Here is a 26,579-nt window from a genome sequence, read left to right as displayed (position 1 = left end):
GTCTCATGGTTAGTTGTGTTGTTTCCTAAGAAAGCACAAAACAGAAGCCACAAACTGATGAACTTGGATGAATATGAATGCTTCATTACTTCTAGTAAAAGTTTTCTCCTTGGTTAAATCATTGTATTAAAAATGGAAAAATGCACACGAATGACTCCCCTATTAACCGATATAGTTAACACGTAAGCGCAATTCAGTTACATTCATTGGCAACAGCACATGGGACCTTAACGTTTCTCATACTTGTTGACTGATGTTAAATATCAAACTTCTATACCAAAGGAGAATGGGGGAAGGGGGAGAACACAGTAAAATCTTCCTTGAGAGAAACAATTCACTGACAAATAACTTTTTTCTTGAAAGATAAATTGTTTTATATCCATAGTTTATAAGCATAAGACGAACTCAAGTTATCAACAGTCTACCCATTTACCACATATCAAAAACAAAAGTTAACTGAACAAATAAAACAGACACTACTAGCACTAGCGGATAAACACTATTGGGAACCTAAACACTGGTTTTACCCAAAACACAGAAACATTTCAAAAAAACAGTATACCACTTACACTCCTCTATCTTTACTTTCATTCCTTTGCCCGCATCTTTATGTCTTCCTTGGACTCGGTAGTAACGAGGAATAAGTTCCCTCCTTTAGAGAACCAATAAAACTAAATCTTGAGTTAAGAGGTTATTTGGGGGTGGGGGGTACAACTCATTGCCGACTGACTATTCACTGAAATAAGCTCAATAACGTGCTCGGAAACCGGATTCATGCTGAAGTATGAACGCACACACTCAAAAAAGGCGACGTGAAAGAGTGGTAAGTTAAAAGGGGCAACCTGACATTCTGTCACATCATTGCCACACAGCTGCGGTCCACCCCTTCCCACTCCTCAGGAACCCACGGGCGGTACGCCTGTCAGATGCCGGCCTCCCGCGCCGCTGTCACCTCTGGTGGGGAAGACCCTCTCCCCGCGCACCGCCCCCCGGGCTCGGCTCCAACTCGGCGGACCCGGGCGTGCATCTGGAGGACAAGTCCTTTAAGCAAAGCAGCTGGGACAGTCCGAAGGCCAGAAGAGGCGACCCCGGGGCAGAGGCCGCGACATCCCTCGGGATCGCAGTCAAGGGAACCAGGACAGCATTCGGGGGACTCCGGCTTCCCCCGCTCTCCGCGTGATGCCAAGGTGGACCGCATCGTCAGGCACCGCGGAGGGCCCTCCACTGCGACCCGCCAGCACACCCGGCAGGGGTCCCGCGGAGAGGAAGGGCGGGCCGGCGGACGCCCCGCAGCCGGAAGGGGCGAGTCCCGCAAGTGGGTCTCCCTCCGGTCGGGCTCACCTTCAGGTCGTTCTCCGGCAGGTACTTGCACAGCCGCGCTATCTCCACATACTTGTCCAGATCTAGCGGCGCCATTTTAGGAATCACAAGCCGCGGCAGCGGCGGCGGCGGCGCTGGAGTAGCGGAGGCAGCGGCGGAGGCCGAAGCCGGAACTCTCCCTACGTCACGTCCGGCCCGTGAGTGGCGTACGCGCAGCGACGTCAGAGCCTGGCGGATTCTCCGGGCAGCTTCGGGCTACCCCTTTCCCAGTCTGGCTGAACCCGGGTCACAAGCCCTAAGGGACCCCGAAGATCCGGCCAGAGACACCGACTGGGACGCGTAGTTGTCTACCGCTGGGCGACCCGAGATTTGTAGTTTTCAAGTGTGGCCAACTATTCTTTTTCTTCCCCTTCCCTTCCTTGTGACTCTTCCTAGGGGAACCGGCGGGACCTTTCCGAGGCAAAACGGCGAAGTGGGTGACTCTAGGCATTCACTCGTTTCTCATGCCGACCCTGTTAAGCACTCTCCCACCAGAACATCTTCAGTTAAAAATCGGGTAAGCTTGACTGGAGCAACCCGTTTGCACCTTCCAAGGCCTTGTGAAGACCTCGCCTAGACCTGTGGCACAGATGTCAGACTCCCGTCCTCCGAACAGGAAGGACGGGAAACCAATATTAAAGTGTTTCTTACACTAAATGCTATACAGAGGCTATTTTTTCCCCCACTTAATCCGCATAAGGTCTGGTAAAACTGCGAGGCCCAGAAGTTAAACTTGCCCAAAATCTCAGGAAAGAAACGGTGGAGCCAAGATTGGAAAATAGGCTACTGACTTAAGCGTACTCCCGTAGGAGTTCTACAAGGGCTGGATTTTGTTGTTGTTGTTGTTGTATCCCCAATGCCAAGAACAGTACCTGGCACTTAATGTACCGTTTACGCTGGTTTATTCTATGGAGCACCAACTATGTACCATTGCAGTTGTAGACACTTGAGTTATTCAGTGAATACGGAAAACAAAAATCTTTATCCTCAACCTGTAGTTTGTAGAAGACGAAGACAGAATATAAATAATAATAGATTACTTATTGCGTTAAAAAGTGATATGTGATAGAAGAGGGAAAAAAAACAGTAGGATAAAGAGATGGGGGTAATGAGCGTTTTTAAGAAACAAAGAAGCTGGGCGAGGTGGCGCTTGCCTATAATCCCAGTAGCTGGGGAGGCTGAGACAGGAGTTCAAAGCCAGCCTCATCAACAGCGAGGTGCTAAGCAACTCAATGAGACCCTGTCTCTAAATGAAATACAAAATAGAGCTGGGTTGAGTGCCCCTGAATTCAGAAAAAAAAAGAAAACAACAAAGAAATGGAGGAGTTAGCTATGCAGATTCCTGGGGGAAGTCATATGGAAGAGCTGATGCAGAGATGGAAGCGAATCTAAAGTCTTTGGGGACAAGCAATACTAACTAGTGTTGTTAGAGCAAGGTAAGAGTAGGAAAGATCAGAGAGAAATGGAGTACATTGATTTTTTTTTTTTTACTTTTGATGTTAAAGGAAATTAAGGAGTAAAATTATCTGACTTTTTAAATAAGGATCACTCTGGCTGCTGTATGAGACTACAAGAGGGCAATGGTTGCAACTGAGATATTAGAAGACTTATATAACCCATAGTAGCAAGTGCATCATCAATATTTGTTGTTTAAGAGACAGGACCGGGGCTGGGGATGTGGCTCAAGCAGTATCGCGCTCACCTGGCATGCATGTGGCGGGGTTCCATCCTCAGTACCACATACAAACAAAGATTTTGTGTCCGCCAAAAACTAAAAAATAGTAATCCCTGTAAGGAAGGAGAATCACAAGTTCAAAGCGACCTCAACAATTGATAAGACTCTGCCTCAAAATAAAAAGGACTAGGAATGTAGCTAAGTGGTAAAGCACCCCTAAGTTCAATCCCCAATACAAGAAGAGAGTGATCCTGGACTGAATCCTCTTGCTCTAGAGTATATTTTGGGGACAATGGGATAAACTTTTCCCCACTGTGGTGGTGCCAGAGCTCAAACCCAGGACCTCCTACATGCTAGGCAAGCTCTCTACCACTGAACTACTATACCTCTAACCTCGATAAAATTTAAAAAATTTTTTTTCTTATTACAGGGAATTGAACTCAGGGGCACTTAGCCACTGAACCACATCCCCAGCCCATTTTTATTTGTATTTGTGTTGGGTTTTTTTTTGTTGTTGTTGTTTTGTTTTTGTTTTTTTTTTAGATAGGATCTTGCTAAGTTACTTAAATCCTCACTACATTGCTGACCCTGGCTTGGAACTTGTGATCCTCCTGTCTCAGCCTCTTGAATCACTGGGATTACAAGCATGTGCCACTGCACCTGTCTCATTGGAAAAAATTTTATTGAGAAGACTGGCAGGGTGGCACATGCCTGTAATCCCAGTGGCACTAGATGATTAGAGTTCAAATCCAGGCTCTACTACTTACTGTGTGATTTTGAGCAAGTTGTTTATCCTTTTGAGATATGTAGATATCTGGGGGAAGTCATATGGAAGAGCTGAAGTCATATGGAAGAGTTTTCTCAGTTGCAATATGTCAACAATAAAAATAGTGCCCACATCATAGTGAGATAAAAATAATACCTCATAGGTTTGTGCACAAAAGTGACTTAAACAACATCTAGCACAAAAAGTAAAGCCTGTATAATTGTTAGCACTAAGTATTGGGTGGACAAGAAAGATCTTTCTGAAGAGTTAACTATTTAAGAGTTGCAAAAAATAAAATAGTATACTTTCTTTGGGAAAAATTGCAAATGGGGAAAAGATGCTATTGTTAGTTGGTCTTTTTATTGCAATCTTCTTAGGAAAATTGGTGATTCACATTTCATCCCTGAACCTTAATAATTGGGAATAAATTATACTCAAGGTACCTTCTTAAAAGTGGAAAAGAAGACAAAAAAGTGAGATGAATATGAGCTTTTATATAAACTGTGAAGTGCTTAAAAGGAAGGTGTTACCTGCATTCATTGCTGGTAAGTCAGTGAATGGATCAGTGGTGTGCCCTCTGGTGAAAAGAAGTGGCAGTGCTTTACCAAACTGGCCACAAGAAGCCCCTATTGCAGACCCACCTCATAGAGTGAAACTTACTCTTCGTGTCCACAGCAGAGAGGAAGAAAGCATCCCTCAGAGTGTTGGGCATGTTCTTAGGAAAGGTAAGACATATTGAATGATTTGGGTCTGAAAGAGTACACAGTTCAATGACTGGAAAGTGTTCTTTGTCTTCCTTCCACAGAGCAGAGGATCTGGTCTCCCAGTTCTGTCATTTACGTGGGTAAGTGATTTTTACTTCTTTAGGCCTTGAATCCCATTTTAGTGTTTTATTTTATTTGGTACTGGGGATTGAACCCAGGGGCACTTAACTACCTAATTACATCCCCAACCCTTTTCATTTTTTATTTTGAGGCAGGGTTTCTTGCTGAGTTGCTTAAGGCCTCACTAATTGGCTGAGGCTGGCTTTGGACTTTCAGTCCTCCTGCCTCCACCTCCCAAGTCACTGGTATTACATGTGTGCACCCCCATGCCTACATGACTCCCATTTAAAAAATAAATTTCAAATGTTCCCTCCAGAATTCTCAAATGTGATTTCCAGTCCAGAACCATAGGTTCCACAGTAAAAAGTGGTTGTTATTTTTGTTTATATTTTGGTACTAGGGATTGAACCCAAGGGCACTTTACCACTGAGCTTTATCTCCAAGCCTTGTTTTTTTTTTTGTTTGTTTATTTGTTTGTTTTTTGAGTCAGGGTCTCACTATATTGCTCAGAGCCTCACTAAATTGCTGAAGCTTGCTTTGAACTTGCAATCCTCCTTCCAGGGCCTCCTGAGTCATGGGATTATAGGCATGAGCCACCTCACCTGACTAGTTGTTGTTTTGCTCACAGACCTTTTCTGATTTTTTTGTTTGTTTGTTTGTTTGTTAACATATGACACTTCATGCCATATCCAGCATGGAGCCTTGAAGTAGACCTAGTCAAAAGACCCACGAGACTTAAGAGTATTCTGCAGCTCTGAGCAGTAATCACTGTCTAGATGTGTGTGGACATAAGGTAGAGCAAACCTGGCCTTAGTTTTCTTTCCTGAAGAGGAACAGAATGACTGTGTATCCATAAACTCCTCTTTGACAGTGAGTGGGGATTTTGCCATTAACAAGGAATTCATGAAAACTCTATAGGTGTTAGAAATAGTGTCATGAAGCAGTTAGGAGAGCTGCAGCCTTCAAATTCCATTTTGTCCATAATTTGATTATGCTTCAAGTAGCTAAAACATTTACCAAGATGACTTTTCACCTGTATTATGGAGTCCTCTTGACCCCTGTCTCTGCACAGTAGGCATTATTATCCCTATCATTATAGATGAGGGAACTAGGGTTCAAGAAGGCTAATGAACTTCCCCAGTGTGAGAGTCTGATGGTTCTTGATAGAGTCTGGATTTGAATACAAGTAATTCTGACCTCTTTCCACTAAGCTACCATAGTGCTATAGTCCTGGAGTTCCTACTTTTCTAGTCTTAGCCATTTTCTCTGGTTCCTAGGATACAACACTGTTGCTCAGAGTGTGATTCTCTAAATCAGACATAGGTGAGCCACCCTTTCAGGAAGGTCACAAAGAACCTATAGTTAGGATGTGGATCTGAGATAATGCAGGGGCTGAAGGTGTAGCTCAGTGGTAGAGTGCTGGCCTAGCATGCACAGGCCCTGAGTTTGATCCCTAGCTCTGCAAAAAAGACAGAAATAAGATAAGGTTGCATGTGGTTTCAGTGTGACTAGTGAGGTCTAACTGGTTAGCCCAGCCCTAAATTAAAACATAAAAAGCTAATACTGGGTGGCTGTAATTCCAGTGACTAGAGAAGCTGAGGCAGGAGAAAGATTCAAAGCTAGCCTGGATGCTTTGGCAAGACTATGTTTTAAAATAAAAAATAAAAAGGGGGCTGGGGATGTGGCATGCGTGCGGCCTGGGTTTGATTCTCAGCACCACATACAAACAAAGATGTTGTGTCTGCCAAAAACTAAAAAAAATAAAAAATAAAATAAAAAGGATTGGGGATGCCCTGGGGTTGTAGCTCAGGGTTAGAGCACTTGCCTAGCATGTGTGAGACACAGGGTTCAATTCTTAGCACCACATATAGATAAAATCAAGGTCTATCAACAACTAAAAATATTTTTTTAAATATTGGGAGCATAACTTCCTGGATTCAATGCCCAGTGTAAAAAATTAATTAAAATTATAATTTAAAAATGCAGATGTGCATACCTACCCACAGTAGTTCATGTATAACCATAAAGAGCCTTATCCCTTCACAGAGGACCTGCTCTGTGCCAGCACCTGGGTGCTGAGCGCTTTACATTGTCTCCTGTACTTCCAACCACGACTGTCACAGAAATATGATTGGCTCCATGTTAAAGATGGAGGACACTGAGACCCAGAATAAGTCACTTCTCGAGAAGTGATGAGCTTTTTATTCCCTGCCTTTTTTTTTTTTTTTTTTCAGTTGTGGATGGACACAAGACCTTTATTTTGTTTATTATTTTTTATGTGGTGCTGAGGATCGAACCTATAGTTCCATCACACGTGCAAGGCAAGTGCTCTGCCACTGAGCCCCAGCCCCAGCCCCTCCCTTCATTCTTTACAATCATTCCTGTTTCTCCATTTTCAAGTTAGATTGTAAAGTCCTAGAGGCCAGGGCATGTTGTCCGGAGCATGCTATAATTCAAATGGCAATTACAGAATGAGTCAGCTGTTTAAGGCACCAAACTTGAACTGGTCTTGAGGACAGACCAGCTGCCCAAGTGGACATCCAACGCCGGGCATTTCGCTTGTATGTCGTTTCCAAGTAACCCTGGCTTATTTTCTCCGCTGGGGAGGGAGGACTCCAGGGAAAGCCCGACCTGTTCCTGCTGAAGGACTTCGGGGTCCCCAGCCTTCCCTCTACGCCCCTTCCCAGGCAGCTGACAGCCCAAGTCGGAAAGCTGTTGGAAGCTGTTGGCCCCGACGCGCTTCCGGGGCCTGTGGGGAGGGGCAATGGCCTGAGTCCCGCCCCCTTCAGGGGCGGAGCCACGGATAGGGACTGGCCTAAGCTGCCGCAGGTAAAGTAGTCCTGAACCGGGGGAATCTCCGGGCCTGGGGATCTGAGCGCCATGGGGATAGGGGGGAGGCCGTATTTTTTACCTTGGAATGGACACCAGTCTCTGACCTGGCCACCAGCATTTCTCTCCTCGCCCTGTCTCTTGTGCCCTAGAGTTCCCACAACGGGATGGGACTCCGCGAGGGGGACAGCAGGGGCGGCTGGGAGAGGTCCCTGCTCATGCAAAGCCCACCCACTGAGCTTTAGGCTCTGGGGCTATAGTCAGTGTCCTAGGCCTCAGTTCGTTTTTATCGTTTTATCTCTTCATTAATCCATTTCCTTTCTTCATTCACTCATCCTGCACTCCTTTCTACTCTATTCCAGGTCCATTGGTAAATTCTCAGAACAAATTGTACTGGCCCAGCACTCCAGGAATTTAATCTAGAATCGAATCTAGAGACTTAAATAGATACTTAGATCCAGAATAATCCCTGCAATGATAGCTTAATAAAAAATGTCAGCCCTCAGGTAGAAGGAAATAATTTGGGGGAGTAGAAGTGAAAAGCAAAAAAAAAAGAGAGAGAGAGAGCGCGCTTTTCTTGAAGAAATATTTGAGCTGGGCTTTAGAGGCTGACTAGGAGTTTGCAAGTTTACAAGAAGGGAAAGGACATTCCAAGTAGGGGAATGTTCTGCCATATAATAGGAGCAACAAAAAGCCCAGTATTGCAAGACATTGTGGAAGTCACTTTGCAGAGAATCAGTTAACACCAGAAGGCCTGACCTTCTGTCATGATGAGGCCAAGATTTATCCCAGAGTTCCATATTTCTCAGACTCTTAGGATGTTTTATTTTTTGATAAACACAAACATCTTACAAACTCTAAAATTTTGGCATACCCCTTCCCCATGAGAATCACAGGACACATAGAAAACTTTAGCAAAAAAAAATAAATAAAAAATAATTATATTAAGAAAGTTATGTTAAGGTTGGGTGGTGTAGCTCAAAGGTAGAGGACTCACCTAGCAATACATTAGGTCAAGGTTCAACCCCTAGCACTGAAAAAAAAGAAAAATATTATATGAAAAGGTTCGTGATTCATATTCAGATTAATCAGGCCTTAGACATTGGTACATTCAACAGGAAAGTTTTGTTTGTTTGTTTGTTTGTTTGTTTTGTGGTACTGGGGATCCTAGGCAAGCACTCAACCACTGAACCATATCCCCAACCCCTCAACAGGAGAAGTTTTAAAGGGGAGGGTGACCTGATTTGTTCTGTGTTTTATGAAGAAGATAATCTTAAATATCTAAAAGTGTCTTTTATTCTTATGCATAGGACACCATGAAGCAGCTGCCAGTCTTGGAGCCTGGAGACAAACCCAGGAAAGCAACATGGTCTGTAAAAGAGGATTCACTCACATGTGCATGCACACACACACACACACACACACACACACACAGAAGCTTTTGTTTTGTTTATAAATAGTTTACTAATGTATTTGGTCATCAGTGAAAAAGAGTAGAGATGAAACTGTCTGCAATTTCTGGTAATTAGACTCCAACTGTCTGAGAAGGTCTCCAGAGGAAAGATGAGGGGGCAATAATTATCACAGAGCAGATGTTAATTTTATTAAAATCCTTTACCAAGAAGAGTAAGGCACTGACCATCTGGCATCCTCAACTCCAATGTGGTGTCTCCCCCCCGAGCTGTGACTCATTTTTAAAATTTTTAGGGAATTGAATTTGCATTCAAATTCACTGGCTTCACTGTTTCTTAGATGTTGTTCAACCAACCCTTCATTCTATAATACTGTTCTGACAGAAGCAGCTGCTGTGGAAGGTCTGGAGGTCCAAAGATCAACAGTCACTGTGTAGTAGGGGCTCTAGACTAAGCAGGTCTTGGTGATAGCATGTGATCAGTGCTGAGGCAGGGTCAAAGAAAGCTGCATAGAAGTGGCAGTGTTTCCACGGAACCTTGAAGGAGAACCTCCTATGGCTCCCTTGCTTCCATCCTGTTGGGTACCTAACACATATCTGATCATGGCATTCTCTAGCTTAAAATCCTTTTGAGGGCTGGGGGTGGAGCCCAGTGGTAGAGTATTTACCTAGCATGTGCAAGATCCTGGGTTCCATTCTTAGCACTAGAAAAGAAAAATTGACAGACTCCTTATACTCTCCCACTAGTCCCTGCATAATCTATTTCTGCCTTTCCTTCCAACTTCTAATATCCTTACCTATTTTTTTGCTCTTACTTCGTTTAGCATTGCCTTCAGTGTCCCACTCAGGTCCTGTACATGCTAGTTCCTCCACCTGGACCTCTCTTTCCCTTCAACTTTCATCTCTCTTTCCCCAGCTAATTTCTACTCCTACTTCACATCTCAGTTCAAATGGTCCTTCTTTAGGAAGCTGCCTCTGACCGCTCCACCCCCACCTCTCTTTACAGGGTCAAGCCCTCCTGTGGTACATTCCCATATTATTTGTCTTGTGTTCGACAAATAGCTAGTCCTGTCCTGAAATAGATATTTGTGAACTTGTTTAATGTTTCTTTCCAACTAGTTTGTAAGGGCTTTGAGGCCTTGTATTATTAATCATCTATCTAGATATGTATGTGTTCTTAGGTAAGTTATTAATCTTTGGGCTTTTCTAAGCCTCAGTTCCTCAGTTGTAAAACTCAAATGATGATAATAGTACTGATCCTCAAAGTGCTTCTGTGCAGATGAAATGAAACCAGGATTGTGATGTCAGCACATTGTCAGAGTTGTGTGTGTGTGGCACATTATTAGTAACTATCCAGGTGGTAATGGGGTATGCAGATCTGGAAGTCAGAAGAGATCTGAATATGAAGTAGAGATTTGGAAATAATGGATGATGATAGAGATGGTGGTAATTGAAACAAACATAAACTGAGAAAAAGAGAATTCTAAGGATACTGAGAGTTAGGAGGAGGCTGTCAGGAAAGAAATCAGAGAAGGAAACAGAAAAGTGAATGGAGATTCAAAAGGTAGGGGTATAATGAAGCAAGATTAGGGGAAAGGTAAAAGGAGGAGGGGAGGGTTGGGAATACCAGACATAGAGATGTCAATAAAACATGGCCTAAAAAACAGCTAGGGAATTTTCTTTTCTTTTTTAATATATTTTTTTTTTTTAGTTGTCAATGGACTTTTATTTTGTTTATTTATATGTGGTGCTGAGAATCAAATCCAGTACCTCACACATGCTAGGCAAGCGCTCTACCACTGAGCCACAATCCCAGCCCGAGGAATTTTCTTTTCTAAGCATGAAACTTTAAAATGTGTTTTCTCAGTTAGCATTCAGAATAACTTTAGAGAATGGAATGACTGGATCCTGTATGCAATTTTCCAAGTCTTAGCTTTGGCTTGCATCAGGTTGAGTTTTATGAGTAATCTGGAAAGGCTCTTAAAATCCACAAATCCGGGGCTGGGGATGTGGCTCAAGCAGTAGCGCGCTCGCCTGGCATGCGTGCAGCCCGGCTTCGATCCTCAGCACCACATACAAACAAAGATGTTGTGTCTGCCGAAAACTAAAAAATAAATGTTAAAAATTCTCTAAAAAAAAAAAAAAAATCCACAAATCCTAGAAAACTTTTCTGGACAGGGAGACATCACTGATTAGTGGCAAGAACCTGAGTCTGTAGGCATCCCCATGAAGGCACCCTTTAACAAGACCCTTCCTACACTGCTACTGGCTTTGAGTCTTCACAGCCACCTTTTGAGGTAAGACCTGTTGCTCTCCTTGTTTTACAAATGAAGAAAGTGAAGTTCGGAAGGGTTAGGTGACTTCCAGGTCGTACATCTAGAAAGTACTGGAGCTGAGACTAGAACCAGGTCTGTCCAAATTCACAAACCACGTTTATAACCACTAACTATGCTGTTGTGTCAAGACATAACAGTGAACATTTCTGGATGTCATTTCCCTGTCCACCATATGGGGTCATTACCAGCCCAGTGCATCTCCCTTAGATTATATAAGGTGGAAGTAGTGACAAAATTGAAAAACCAAAGCTGTGAACATAGGAAGATACTCCTGTTGATCAGGGAAGTGCTGTTTTGCTGGATACAGTTAAAGTGTGTATGTATCAGGTCCTTCCTTCTGTGAATGCTTCATGAGCAATGAAAAGAACACACCCCTACACTTGTTCTGTCCTTAGGTCTCCTGAATACATCCTCCCTTTGGCAGGTACACCTTGACTCCCCATGGAGACAGCCCCTGTGCTCGAGTTGGCCACAGTTGCTCATATTTACCCTCAGTTGGTGATGCCAAGAGAGGGAAGGTCGTCATTGTTGGAGGAGCAAATCCAAACAGAAGCTTCTCTGATGTGTACACCATGAATCTGGGTAAGATCAATAGCTGCAGAATGCAGCTGGCTTTGTGCTGCCAGGTGTGAGCAGAGCATTCTTCAGAATACCAGCTCCAACCAGATAGCAGGCAAAAAGTGCATCATTGACAGGTTTCAGCAGATTGGCACATATTCACCTGACCAGTGCCTCCTTGTTTAGAGGGTCAGACCTCCTATGGGCCCATATGGAGCCCAGGACATCCAATCACTGATTCATCAAATATTTCTCCAGGAGACATCAGTGACTCCCACCTCTCCTTCCATTCACATATTCAAAGAATCTTTGGGTCACAAATATCGCTGATCTTCATCCATGTTGGTCCATTCTCACTACTACCACTGTAGTCCAAACCACTGTTACCTCTCAACTAGACTGTTGGAATCACCTCCTCACTGGTCTCCCTGTCTCCAAGTTTACCCACTGTACAGTGCATTTTCTTTTTTTTTTTTTAAATTTTATTTTTTAGTTTTTTAAATGGACACAATATCTTTATTTTACATTTATGTGGTGCTAAGGATAGAACCAAGTGCCTTGTGCATGCTAGGCGAGAACTCTACCACTAAGCCACAACCCCAGCCCAGTTTTCTTTTAATATTTTTGTAGTTGTAGATGGACAGACTGCCTTTATTTTATTTGTCTTTATTATTTTTTTTTAATGTGGTGCTGAAGATTGAACCCTGTGCCTCATGCATGCTAGGCAAGCACTCTGCCACTAAGCTACAGCCCCAGCCCTTCTTTTTTTTTTTTTTTTTTCTTTTGTGTCACTAGGGATTGAACCCAGGGTCTTGTGCATGCAAGGCAATCACTCTACGAACTGAGATATATCCCCAGCCTGGTTACAGTGCATTTTCTAGACCTAGCCAGAGAATGTTGTCTTAGATACAAGTCCAATTCCCTTTCTTGCTTTCTTTCTTTTTTTATAGTTGTAGATGGACAGAATGCCTTTATTTTATATGTATATTTTTTTAATATTTATTTTTTTAGGTTGTAGATGGACACAACACAATGCCTTTATTTTTATGTGGTGCTGAAGATCGAACCCGGGTCCTGCCCAGAATCCCAGCCCAGAATGCCTTTATTTTATTTGTTTATTTTTATGTGGGCTAAGCATCAAACCCATTACCTCACACATGCTAGGCAAGTGCTCTGCCACTGAGCTATAGCCTCAGCCCCATCAGTCTCCTTTTTAAACCTTTCCCAATCTCATTTATTGGCTCTCACCAACCCACATTTGCTACACTGAATAGCCTTCATTTCCTTGAAAAAAAATATTTTTTTAATTTTTTTTTTTTTTTAGTTGTAGTTGGACACATATCTTTTATTTATTTTTATGTGGTGCTGAGGGTCAAACCCAGTGCCTCACATGTGCTAGGCGAGACTCTACCACTGAGCTACAACCCCAGACCTCCTTGAATATATTTTGAACTTCCCCCTCCAAGCCATGGCATACCCTTGCATGGAAAGTTCTTCCCAAATCCCAAATTAAATGTCATTTCTGGCTGGGCATGGTGATTCATGCCTGTAATCCCAGCAACTCAGGAGGCTAAAGTAGGAGGATCACGAGTTCACAGCCAGCCTCAGCAATTTAGCAAGGCCCTAAGCAACTTAGTGAGACCCTATCTCAAAATAAAACATGAAAAGGGCTGGGGATGTGGCTCAGCAGTTAAGCACCCCTGGGTTTAATACCTGGTACAAAAAAAAAAAAAAAGGAAAAGAAAAGAAAGAACTAATTATTTCTGTCAGGATTCTTTCCCTGGTACTTTTGGATTAGTTTAGTTACTACCTTCTGTGGTCCACAGTATTGTGCACTGTCCCAACCTCTTCCCCTTCATGGTTCATAGCACATGGGATTGTTTCCTAAGGCTCTTGCCCACAGAGTGTAAGCTCCATGGAAACAAGGGAACATGATTATTTTATTTATCATTGTATCCCCAGCCACTACCAGAGCACTTAGCACAGAGCAGGTGCTTTTTAAGTATTTGGATGAATGAATCAATGAATGAAGGAAGGAATGAGTGAATGAACAAACTAATGAACCAGTGACTACTATGTGCTACACTTAGGAAAGAATTTAAAAACTGGTGATCCACATATATGTTTTGTTAATTCCATATAATTTGTTTTGTTTTGTTTTGTTTTAGTCATATGTTGTTTACAAAATAAGCAGGGGTCTACATTTAAAAATTGATGGTCTGGGGATATAACCCTGTGATAGAATGCTTGCCTAGGACATGCAAGGCCTACTATACACACACACACACACACACACATACACACACACACACACACACACACGTTATCCTAAGAAGCCAAATCATTTTGTTGTTGTTGTTATTTTGTTTTTGTTTTCCCACCAGTGCTGGGGATTGAATCAGGGCCTTGTACATGTAGTCAAATGTTCTACCTCTGAACTACAAATGTCTCTCTCGTGATAATTTAAAATGGTTTGACATCTCTAGACCTGCATGGCTACTTGGTAACAATTATTTGGTGCTGAGCTGCACCTATTGATGGGACATTCATTCTCCAAGTTGTCATAGTCCTTGCTTCTCCACTCTAGGCATTTGAATCTCTACTCCTTGCACTAGGAAATCCAAGGCAAATTGAATCTCTTCTAGTAGAATGCTTGCCTAGCATGCCCAAGAGCCTGAGTTTGATGTCCAGGACTGGAGGAAAAAATGCAAATCATTTTCAGCCATTAAGGAACTCACTTTTTAATTATATCTTTTTTTGTTTTGTTCTGTTTGTGGCATGGGAATAAAACTCAGGGCTAGGCAGGCATTCTACCACTGAGTTCATACCCAGCCCAAAGTTACACCTTGCCACCTGTTACTAGCTTTGTGGCCCTGGCTAAACCATCTGGACCTCAGAGTACAATGAAGTGTGGATATAATTTGCTTCTGTTGGCCACCATAATGATCCAAAAAGATGGTGCCTTGGAACAACCTAGGAAATGGTTTTCTAACTAAAAGAACTAATAGGGCCCTGGTTATAGCTCAATGGTAAAGTACTTGCCTAACATGTATGAGGCTCTGGGTTCAATACTTAGCACCACATAAAAATAAATAAATTAAATAATGGCATTGTATCCATCTACAACTAATAAGTTTTTTTAAATATTTATCTTTTAATTGTAGTTGGACACTATACCTTTATTTCACTTATTTATTTTTATGTGGTGCTGAGGATCGAACCCAGGGTCTTGCACGAGCGAGGCAAGTGCTCTACCGCTAAGTCCCAGCCCACTAATAAGATTTTTTTTTAAATAAAATAAAACAACACGGGCTGGGGATGTGGCTCAAGCGGTAGCGCGCTCGCCTGGCATGCGTGTGGCCCGGGTTCGATCCTCAGCATCACATACAAACACAAAGACGTTGTATCCGCCGAAAAACTAAAAAAAACAAATAAATATTAAAATTTAAAACAAACAAACAAACAAACAAACAAAACAACTAATAGGTCAGGTGTTATTTTTCAGTGAACTTGGTTTAGCCAAAATCAGCTAGTTATAGTAAGAGACACCCACTTAAAAAGAGAGAGAAAAGGAGAAATTTATAAAGATATCAGAGATGTTTTGCAGAATCCAGGGGCAGGAAGCACATCCCCTCATGAGAGAGTGGAAACAGTGAATCTGCTTGGCCCATTTAGATTAACTGACTACCTCTTACTCAGTCAACTGAGACTAGAAAGTCAAAGTGATACAGACATTTTGTCTGGGGTCTACCCATGTGGTTAGAAGGGAGAATGAGGATAGTTTCCATAGACTAGGGCATATGGACAGGCAGACAGCCCCCAAAGTGTCTATTATCAATCGTCTCATAGGTTGACCCCATTCCCTTAAGTGATTTAATAGTTGTTCATTTGTGCTATTGGCCTTTTTTTTTTTTTTAACTACCCTCCCCAAATTTGCCAACCAACATAAGCATTTGACAGCCCCAATTGAGGAACTGAGTGAAATGTTTTCTAGGGACACACCAGTGGGACTTAGCCACCTATGGGGGCCTCTTGCCGCGTTACGAACATGCCAGCTTCATTCCTTCCTGCACACCTGGCAGCATCTGGGTATTTGGAGGGGCTGACCAGTCAGGAAATCGAAATTGTCTCCAAGTCCTAAATCTTGGTAAGTAGCCAAAGGTTGGTTTATTTTCATCTTGCACACATAATTTCAATTATAATTCCAGTATGTTTGGATTGAACTAATTAATTCATTTAACTTTTCTGACCTCATAAAAAACATGAATTTATCAACTCCTTAAATATCCAAGCTGAAAGGGACTTCAGAGAACACCCATGCCAGTGGGCAGCTCAGATCCAAGGAGAGGGGTGTGACTTTCCTAAAGTTACCAGGGAGTCAGTAACTGAGCCAGGCTAGAATCCAGGTTACCTAGATCAGTGGTTCTCTAGTGAGGACTTTTATGTCCCACAAGTGAGATCAGGCAATATCTGGAAACATTTTTGGTTTTCACAGCTGGGGTCAAGGTAGCTATGGGCATCAGGTGGTTAGAGCTCAGAGATGCTGCTTTATATCCTGTGAGGCACAGGACTGCTCTAAAATGCCAGTCAATACCAAAGGTAAGATACTCTGCCTCAGGTCTTGTTAGTGTTTCTTTAAGCCAAAACTGGCTGGTCCCTTTCCAGTCTCACTGGTAGTTGTATCAAAGGAAAAGCAATTTGAGAGGAGGAGGAGGTGCTGAACTACTTGTGGGAGGTGGACTTGTCTTTTTGTATTTTTAAAATTTTGCTTTTTTCTTTATGAATATTATTGACAAGCTGGATGTGGTGGCACATGACCAATCTCAGCTACTTAGGAAGCTAAGGCAGGAAGATTGCAAGTTTGAGTCTAGCCTCGGCAATTTAGAAAAACCCTGTCTCAAAATAAAATAAAAAGTGTTTGGTATGTATCCCAGTGGTAGAACACTTGCCTAGCATGAGACAGTCTCTGGTTTAATCCCTAGCACCAAACATACAAACAAACAACAAAAAACACTAATCAGGATATGCTCTGCTGGGCACTAACCATGACCTTGAGCTAGTGATTTAACTTCTTTCTACCTCAGATTTCTTTGCTGTCACATTAGGATAGTAATATTTCATCCCTTGTTAATTTGACAAGGGTTCAAATTAACTTGACATCTGGCAAAGACTTAACTTTCTTTATTTTTTTTTTTTAAGAGAGAGAGAGAGAATTTTAATATTTATTTTTTAGTTATTGGCAGGCACAACATCTTTGTTTGTATGTGGTGCTGAGGATCGAACCCGGGCCGCACGCATGCCAGGCAAGCGCGCTACCGCTTGAGCCACATCCTCAGCCCAAGACTTAACTTTCAATGTTTGTTAGTTGTTGTGGTTAATGTAGGTATGCTTTGGAAAATGGAAATCAGTTCTGGACCTACCCTTTTGATTCTCAGTGACAGCATTCTTTAAATAAAATACAGTGAGCCAGGCATGATCACACACATCTATAATCCCAGAGACTTGGGAGGCTGAGGCAGGAGGGTCTCAAGTTTGAAGCCAGCCTCAACAAATTAGTGAGGCTCAACATAAAAAATGTTTAAAAAGACTGGGTGTGGCTCAGTGGGTAAGTGTCCTTGGATTCAATCCATGGTAGCAAAAATACAAAAGCAAAACACAGTGAAACTTTGGAAAGCTTCTACAAAGGAATTGATTTTCTCACTGTATCCCTTTTTATCCTGGAAAGTATAATTGACACAGTGCCCAAGAAATATGGAAAATGTGAGTCATTAGTTGCTTTTATTAACCAGAGCAAGCCCTTCAAATGGCTTGAGACTCCTTTGTGGTTGTGTTGATGTTTGACTTCTGCACCTTCTAACTCCAAGTCCCAAAAGCTGTCCAACGTCTGTAGCTACCAAGACGATTATATTTTGCTTTGAATGTGGGTTGGGATTTGTTCAGTCTCCAAGTTCATGTTTGAGTTCCACACATATTGCAGATGCTTTGTGCAGCATTTTGCATATTGGATGCAGGCCCTTTACAAAAGGCATAGAATTTTCCAGGCAAGAAATAATCCTTAGGCTGGATGCAGTGGCATATGCCTGTAATCATAGTGGCCCAGTAGACTGAGGAAGGAGGATTGCAAGTTCAAAGCCAGCCTCAGCAACTTAGTGAAATTTTGAGATAGGGTCTCATTAAGTCTGTCTCAAAATAAAAAATAAGCTGGGTGCAGTGGCACATGCCTGTAATCCCAGGGTACCAGGGATTGAACTCAGGGGCATTTAACCACCGAGCCACATGAGGCTGAGATAGTAGAATTACAAGTTCAAAGCCAGCCTCAACAAATGTGAGGTGCCAAGCAATTCAGTGAGACTCTATCTCTAAATTTAAAAAAAATACAAAATAGGGCCGGGAATGGTTGAATGCCCCTGAGTTCAATCCCTGGTACTAAAAATAAAAATAAATAAATAAAAATAAATAAAAAATGAAAAGTTACCAAAAAAAAAAAAAAAAAAAGGAACAGAACTAATCCTTGAGATGTTGTGGTGGAGCCAGTATAGGACAGAAATGAGTTCAGGCTTCTTCTCTGCTTCTCAGATGTGCTATGACCTGGGGGACAGGATTTTAAGTTTCTGAGCTTCAGTTTCCTTGTTCCAAAATGGAAATACTTTTTACCCACCTCCAAGAGGTGAGTGAGGATATTGGGAGTGGCAGAATATTCAGGGAAATGATCTTACACAGAGAAGCTGTTCAGTTAATACATCTGTTTCTATATATCTACAAGGTGGCAAGCTTTTATTCTCAAGTCAGAAGAGGAGAATAATCATAGATTCTAGTGTTATTGAAACAGAGTTTAAATCCCAACTCGGCCATTTACTAGCCTGGTCACTGTAAATAAAAGTGACTTAATGTATCTCTGCTTAAATTCCCTTCTCTGTAAAAGGGGAAATCTAACATTTATTTAGTACTTCGTTTGTGTGTGCATGCGCATGCCACCTAGGGATGCATTACCACGATCTACATCCTCAGCCATTTTTAAAGTTTTTTTGTTATTGTTTTGCTTTTTTAAATTTTGAGATAGGGTCTCATTAAGTTGGCCTGGCTGACCTCAAATCTGCCATCCTCCTGCTTCAGCCTCCTAAGTCTCTGAGATTTCAGGTGTGTACCACTGCACTGCTTTATTATTTTGTAGGGACTCTTATTATTGGTACTGAAACTGTAATAATATTGTCTGCTTTCATTTAATGGCTACATTTTCTGGGAAATTTGGCACATTTGGACTCTGGCATCTAGTTGGAATGAATTTTAGCAAATTTTGAGCTCCTCTGAATGAACACAGGGCAGGGTAGTCAACAAAGTGTATAATATAAAGAGGATATTGAGGGGTTTTCGTTTGTTTGTTTTCTTTTGGTATTGGATATTGAACTAGGGGCACTGTATAACTAAGCTACATCCCCAGTACTTTTTATTCTTTATTTTGAGACAGAGTCTCATGAAATTCTTGAAGTTGATCTCGAACTTATGGTTTTCCTGCCTTAACCTTCCAGGTAGCTGGGATTATTGGTGCATGCCACTGTGTGTGGCTAACTTAATTCTTTTTTTTTTCCCATGGGGATGGGGTACCAGGGATTGAAATCAGGAGCACTTAACCACTGAGCCACATCCCCAGCCCGAGTTTGTATGTCATTTAGAAACAGGGTCTCAATGAGTTGCTTAGCACCTCACTGTTGCAGAGGCTGGCTTTGAACTCAAGATCCTCCTGCCTCAGCCTCCCAAGCTGCTGGGATTACAGTTGTGCACCACGGGGCTCAGCTAAATTTGAGCTTCTTACCTAAAACTCAGCTGTCCTTCTCAAGGATCAGGGTAATAAAGTGACCCTGCCTAGCCCTACCGAGATTGGAGGTCAAGGACTGAGGCTGTAGATGAGTGACAGAGTGCATGCCTAGCATGCACAAGACCCTGGGTTCAGTCACTAGCACCCCCACACACACAAAAAAAAGGAGTAAGGGTCAGAGGTCCCTTTGGCCTGGATGTTTTAGAACCCTGCCTTTTCTCCGGACCAGAAACCAGAATTTGGAGGACGCCAGAAGTGACCGGTCCCCCACCGTCTCCAAGAACATTCCACACATCATCAGCAGCTATTGGAAACCAGCTCTATGTCTTTGGGGGTGGAGAGAGAGGTGCCCAGCCTGTGCAGGATGTGAAGCTGCATGTGTTTGACGCAAGTATGGAGTATCAGGGATATCACTTAACCTGCTCAGGGCTATGTTGGCTGGTAGTTTACCTAATGTATAGGAAGCAAAGATTGGAAAGTGAAATTGTGGCCAAATATTTCACTTCTAGACTTTTTTGCTGATATGTATTTTTTTCTTGTAGCAACATTTGCTTTGAAAAGATATCCATGATCAATTTTTAAAAATTAAACAGTAAACTTCATAAAGTAGAAAAGTAAATGATCCCTCTTCAGCCTATCCTTACTACTCTTTAGATAAGTAAATGATATTAGCAATTTCTTATCTCTCCTTTCAGACTTACCTATGCATTTATAAATCATACAAGTTTGTGTATAGGTGCATATATAAATATTCTGTGAATTTTGAAATCATATAAAAAAACTTTAAAAACACATACATGAAATCAGATTATATACACTTTTCTGCAGCTTATATTCATTTATCTATCTATCTATTTTCTGGCACTGGGAATTGAAGGCAGGGCACTTTACCATTGAGCTACACTCCAGTTCTATTTATTTTTTATTTTGAGACAGAGTCTCTCTAAGTTGCTTAGGGCCTCCCTAAAGTGCTGATGTTGACCTTGAACTTGAGATCCTCCTGCCTCAGCCTTCTAAGTCACTGGGATTACAAGCATGCTCCCCCACACCCAGAAGTACACCTTTCTTTTAGAGTAGGAGTAGGTTTTTAGTAATTGAAAGTATACACTTCTAAACCATACAGCTGGGATCAAGACCAGATCTGATACATGGTTTCTTTGTTACTTTAGGCTAGTGACTTAATCTCTGTTAGCCTTAGTTTGCTTACTTGTTAAATAGAGAAAATAGTAGTGCTCACCACACACACACACAAAAAAAAATGTTTGTTTTTTTTTTTTTTTTGATTCCGTGGATTAAACCCAGGGGCACTAAACCATGGAGCCACATCCCCAGCCCTTTTTTTTATATTTTCTTTAGAGACAGGGTCTCGCTAAGTTGCTCAGGCCCTTGCTAAATTGCTGAGGCTGCCTTTGAATTGCAGTCCCTCTCCTCAGCCTCCCCAACCACTGGCATTACAGGAATGTGCCACTGCTCCTGATCTTTTTAGTTTTTTTTTATTTTGAGACAGTCTTACTAAATTGTTGAAGGTCTTGCTAAATTACTGAGACTGGCCTCAAACTTGCGATCCTCCTGCCTCAGTCTCCCAAGTCATGCATCACCATGCCCAGTAAGAGGTTGTAAAGATTATTTTTTTTTAAAAAGAGAGAGATTAAATGAGATAATATGATAAAGTGCCTGAGACATAAAAAGTACCTAATAAATATTAACTATATTATTATTGTTATTATTTCTTCATTTAATTATACTTTATGAATAGCTTGCTAAGTCAGTACCAATTTCCATGCAAAGCATATCCTTCTATGTGTATCTTATTCACTGATTTTCTTACTGATTAGCTTTTTGCTGACATTGGAACAGTGAACATTTGTATATATTAATCTTTGTATGTATATATTAATTTATACAAACATATAGAAGAGATGCACTATGTATACTATCTCATTTAATTCATACCTCAACTCTAAGAAGTAGGTATTGTCTCTCTCCCCATTTTGTACACCTATAGAAACTAAATCCTTCCTAGGTGCTGTGGCATAAGCTTGTAATCCCAGTTTCTCAGGAGGTTGAGGCAGGAGGATCAGAAGTTCCAGGCCAGCCTCAGCAATTTACCAAGACCCTGAGCAACTTAGTGAGACCCTGTCTCAAAAAATAAAAAGGGGTCTGGGGTTGTGGCTCAGCAGTAGAGTACTTGTCTAGCACATGCAAGGCCCTAGGTTCAATTCTCAGCACCATATAAAAATAAAATAAAGATATTGGGTTCAACTACAACTAAATAAACAAAATATTTTAAATAAATAAATAAATAGGGCTGGGAATAGCCAGGTGCATGGCACACACATGTAATCCCAGCAGTTCAGGAGACTGAGGCAGGAGGGTCACAATTCAAGCAACTTCTCAAAACCTTGTCTCAAAATAAAAAAATATATATAAAGTGCTGGGGATGTGGCTCAGCATTGAATGCCCCTGGGTTCAACCCATGGTACCCCCAAAAAAAGGGGGGCAAGAGAGAATGTAGCTCATTGGTAAAAGCACCCCTAGATTCAATTCTCAGTACCAAAAAAAAAAAAAAAAAATCTTGTCACAGAAGAAGTGTATTTCTTCATTCTAACTTTCAGGAAGTTCTAGGTTGAAACTTAAGAGGAGATCATTTAAATTAAAATGAAGAAATAGGGGCTGGAGTTGTGGTTCAATGGTAGAGCATTCACCTAGCATACATGAGGCACTGGGTTCGATCCTCAGCATCATATAAAAATAAAATAAGGGTATTGTGTTCATCCCCACCTGAAAAACAAAAGTGTGTGTTTATATATGTACATACATATATATAAAATAAGAAATGGTCTCCTAATGCCCCAGAGAAGGGGCAGGCATGTTAGGTAGTGTGCTCTCCAGCCCTGGGAGCATCCAAGCAGAGGCTGTGCAGGCTATAGTGTGAGGGAGATCTGAATGGATTTGTCTCTAAGAAGGATGCTTCCTGCTTAGAGCATCTCTGCTTGCTGGGAGGTGATAAAGAAGCTTGGATGTGTTGCTCTCGTTCTTGCTTCATAGCTTTGCCACTTGATGTCAATGAATTTACTTTCTAGATACTCTGACCTGGTCACAGCCAGAGACATTTGGAAGTCCTCCATCTCCCCGGCATGGTCATATGATGGTAGCAGCAGGGACAAAGCTTTTCATCCATGGAGGGTTGGCAGGGGACAAATTCTTTGATGATTTCCATTGCATAGATACAAGTAAGTAGGGTAGAGTGTGTGGAGGCTTGTCTGTGGTACTGGGATTGAACCCCATAGTGGGGCACATTAAACTACATCTCAGATCTTTATTTTTTATTTTAAGTCAGGGTCTTAGGGCTGGGATTGTGGCTCAGTGGTAGAGCACTCACCTAGTACAGGTGAGACCCGGGTTCAATCCTCAGCACAAAAAATAAAGGCATTGTGTTGTGGCTAAAAAAAATAAATAATAACATCAAAAAAAAAAAACAGGGTCTTGGTAAGTTAGTTGCCCTGGCTGACCTAGAACTTGTGATCCTCCTGTCTCAGCCTCCCAATTAGCTGGGTTTATAAACATGCTTCCTCACATCTGGCTGCTTAACATGTTTTTTCCTAAAAGAAGCTGGGTACAGTGGTGGACTCCTATAATCCCAGCTTTTCCAGAGGCTGAGATAGAAGGATACTTGTAAGATCAAGGATAGCCCTGGGCAAATTAGTGAGGCCCTGTCTCAAATTAAAAAGGGATGGCGATACAGCTCAGTGGTAGAGTACTTGCCTAGCATGCGCAAGTCCCTGGGCCCAATCCCCTGTACCACCAAAAAAAAGTGTGTGTGTGTTCTTTATTAGATGTGCTTTTCTGTTTCGTTTTTTGGTAATGGGGATTGAACCAGGGGTGCTTAATCACTGAGCTCCCCAACCTCTTATATTTTTCATTTTTGAGACAGGGCCTCTCTAAGTTGCTGAGGCTGGTCTCGAACTTTCGATCCTCCTGCCTCAGGCTCCCCAGTCCTTGGGATTACAAGCATGCACCATTGTGCTCTGCTCATTATGCTTTGTGCTCTACGACTGGATTTCTTTCAGGCATTAGCCACACCAGACCAGGATAACATTTAGGATGTGTCTGAAGGTAAAAGACCAGAATTACATGTTTCTCAGGCTAAACATTTGAAAACTCAGGAAGAAGAAAGTTAGAACATGAGAATTGTCTCTAAGTAGCTAAAGTGCACTGACAGGCCCTGGAAAGCCTGGTCTTCTTCTGGATTATTCCTTTGGGTTCTAGCTCCTTTTGGGCAGGGACTCATCTCTTGTTTGCTGGTGTATTTCTAGCACTTAGCACAGTGTCTGGAACATTCTAAGTGATGAAATACACATCTGTTTATGAGTGGATAGATTAATAAATGAACAGTTGTACATTACTCTAGACTCAAGAACAATGGAACAATGGGCAAAAGGCATGGGAACTCCTGTGCAGACTTCCTTACCAAGCACTGGGTTCTTTGAAGCCTGGGGATGCTGACTGGGATTCTAACATTGGCTAGCATTGTGACCCCAAATACTTGGCCCCCTTCACCCTGACAGGTGGAAACAGATATTCATTCTTTTTTTTTAACCTTTGTTTATTTAAAATAATTTTTTTTAGTGGTGCTGGAGATCAAATTGAACCCAGTTCCTCATGAGTGCTAGGCAAGCACTCTACCACTGAGCCACAATCCCAGAACATGATCTTCATTCTTTACAAGAAGCATTCCTTGCAGGTGGTCCCATGGGGTTTTTATGCTTATTTTTCAAAAGGAAGTCCTTTCTCTTGTGCTGAAGGACTACTTCCTGTCTGTTTTTCCTGCCTACCCAAATAGTTCTCTAAACCTAAAATCTAATAATATCCTGCCTCATGTAAATGCTTCTTAAATTCTTGTTTAAAAGATTCTAATTAGCTGGGAAAGGTGGGGCACACCTGTAATCCCAGCGGTTTGAGAGGCTGAAGCAGGAGGATCACAAGTTCAAAGCCAGCCTCAACAATTTAGCAAGGCCCTAAGCAATTTAGTGAGACCTGTCTCAAAATAAATAAAATAAAAAGGACTGGGGATGTAGCACAGAGGTAGAGCACCCTTGGGCTCCCCAGTACCAAAAAAAAAAAAAAAAGTTTTGGAAGGGATGCTAAGGAAGGCAGCAAGTTGTAGAGAACTCAGGTTTTGGAGCAGGACCTCATTCTAGCTCTGCCACTTATAAGCTGTGGGATCTCAAGCAAGCTTCTTTCCCTCTCTAATAATCCCCTTGTGCTCATATGTAAGAAGGGTGTAGGCTGGGATGGGGATATAGCTCATTTTGTAAAGTGTTTGCCTCACATGTGCAAGAGGGCCTGGATTCAATCTCCAGCACCACACACAAAAAAAGGGGGAGGTGAGGGGTAGGCACAAATAATAGCAATTCACAGAGCTTGTATGAGAATTAAGTGAATGAGATATTGAAAGTAGCCAGCCAGTGCTTACAAAGTTGCTTTCTGAATAACTTGGTATTTAAAACACACAACTTACCTGCTTCTGGGCAGTTAACGGTGTGAACAAAGGTGATAATCACTAAATAAGGCTGTATCACATTTCTCAGTGTGCTCCATCAAAATCCTCTAGGTTAATTGTAAAAACTATAGATCACTGAGTGTTTCCCCTCCCTCTCTGGACTACTCATTCAAGCCTCACCTCCAAGTAATTCTTATGCACACTAGACCTTGCTCTGTCACCTTTCTAGAGCTCCAAGTGAATGACCTTGAATGATTAATTTGCCAACTGCATTAGATAACTTTAAAACCACATTTTAGCCGGTACAGTGCTAACTCTTTCTCTCTTCAGGTGACATGAAGTGGCAGAAGCTCAGTCCCACAGGGGTGGCCCCAGCAGGCTGTGCTGCCCACTCAGCTGTGACTTTGGGAAAACATATATATGTCTTTGGAGGAATGACTCCCACAGGAGCACTGGACAAAATGTACCAATATCACATAGGTGAGTGGTGCAAACGTGTTTTGCAAAGTGACATAATGCCTTGGTTTTTCAATTTGGTTCCTCCATGTTTAAATCCAAAGGAATGAAAATTGAACTTACAGGGAATGATATCATTAAAGCAGTAACACTGCCTTTGGGGTTTGTTTTCCCTCACTCAGCTGATGCAGTAAATCACAGAACATCTCTTGAAATTTCATAACATGCATCTTTGTTCTTTACCCCTGCCAGAAAAACAGCTATGGTCTCTGCTTAAATTTGATACTTTGCTGCCCCCTGGACGTTTGGACCATTCCATGTGTATCATTCCATGGCCAGTGACATCTACTTCTGAGAAAGAAGACTCAAATTCTGTTACCCTAAACTGTGAAACTGAGAAAGGGGATTCCACCGACAGAGTAGCACCATGTGGCAGCACATCTGAGGAAAGCCAGAGCGACATACTGCTATGTTTTGTGTTTGGTGGGATGAATACAGAAGGGGAAATCTATAATGATTGTATTGTGACTGTAATTGACTAAAAAAAAAAAAAAAAAAAAAATTGTTACTTTCATTAAAGTTAAGAGAAACCGTAACTGTTTTCTGCTTCCAAATTTTTTCTGCAAAATATATCCAATCTTACTTGGTAGCTAATGATTTGACAGCCCAGTACAAAAAATTCTATTGTAAAAACGGTTTTACCGGGTTGGGGATGTGGCTCAAGCAGTAGCACGCTCGCCTGGAATGCGTGCGGCCCGGGTTCGATCCTCAGCACCACATACAAAGATGTTGTGCCCGCTGATAACTAAAAAATAAATATTAAAATTCTCTCTCTCTCTACCTCTCTCTCTCTCTCTTTTTTTTTTTTTTAAATATTTATTTATTTATTTTTAGTTCTCGGCAGACACAACATCTTCGTTGGTATGTGGTGCTGAGGATCGAACCCGGGCCACACGCATGCCAGGCGAGTGTGCTACCGCTTGAGCCACATCCCCAGCCCATCTACCTCTCTCTCTTTAAAAAAAAAAATGGTTTTACCAGCAACCAAA

General features: G+C 42.0%; 2 protein-coding genes across 4 annotated transcripts in view; one reads left to right on the top strand and one right to left on the bottom strand.

Moving 5' to 3' along the window:
* The window catches only part of Ppp6c (protein phosphatase 6 catalytic subunit), a 35,239-nt gene extending 33,745 nt beyond the window's left edge, over positions 1-1,494 (bottom strand). Inside the window, exon 1 of the mRNA XM_076845487.1 lies at positions 1,342-1,494. Coding sequence (XP_076701602.1) covers positions 1,342-1,416 — 75 coding nt within the window. The 5' untranslated portion in view covers positions 1,417-1,494. The remainder of the gene's footprint in view (positions 1-1,341) is intronic.
* Positions 1,495-1,515: 21 nt separating this feature from the next.
* Positions 1,516-26,116, top strand: Rabepk (Rab9 effector protein with kelch motifs). Of its 3 annotated transcripts, none has more exons than XM_076845485.2 (9): positions 1,517-1,876; positions 4,606-4,644; positions 8,764-8,822; positions 11,625-11,782; positions 15,753-15,905; positions 19,801-19,917; positions 22,655-22,804; positions 25,405-25,554; positions 25,783-26,116. In XM_076845485.2, exons 3-9 carry the CDS (start codon positions 8,770-8,772, stop codon positions 26,070-26,072), a joined length of 1,071 nt encoding a protein of 356 aa, XP_076701600.1. In that variant the 5' UTR covers positions 1,517-1,876; positions 4,606-4,644; positions 8,764-8,769; the 3' UTR covers positions 26,073-26,116. The 3 variants fall into 3 exon arrangements, with proteins under 3 accessions (XP_076701601.1, XP_076701600.1, XP_076701599.1); XM_076845484.2 differs by having other exon boundaries at positions 1,519-1,876; positions 19,801-19,962; XM_076845486.2 differs by lacking the exon at positions 22,655-22,804 and having other exon boundaries at positions 1,516-1,876; positions 19,801-19,962.
* The last annotated feature ends 463 nt before the right edge of the window (positions 26,117-26,579 follow it).

The sequence above is a fragment of the Callospermophilus lateralis genome, chromosome 2, assembly GCF_048772815.1.
Source record: "Callospermophilus lateralis isolate mCalLat2 chromosome 2, mCalLat2.hap1, whole genome shotgun sequence".
In the NCBI taxonomy this organism is placed as follows: domain Eukaryota; kingdom Metazoa; phylum Chordata; class Mammalia; order Rodentia; family Sciuridae; genus Callospermophilus; species Callospermophilus lateralis.
This window is presented reverse-complemented; position numbering and strand designations above follow the sequence as displayed.

What these genes read in the sequence shown, in the direction of transcription:
- Rabepk (XM_076845484.2), top strand. Translation starts at nt 8,770, where the DNA reads ATGAAGCAGCTGCCAGTCTTGGAGCCTGGAGACAAACCCAGGAAAGCA. An exon ending in TGTGTACACCATGAATCTGG is followed by an intron (nt 11,783 to 15,752) that starts GTAAGATCAATA and finishes AATGTTTTCTAG; the next exon opens with GGACACACCAGTGGGACTTA. An exon ending in GCTGCATGTGTTTGACGCAA is followed by an intron (nt 19,963 to 22,654) that starts GTATGGAGTATC and finishes TTTACTTTCTAG; the next exon opens with ATACTCTGACCTGGTCACAG.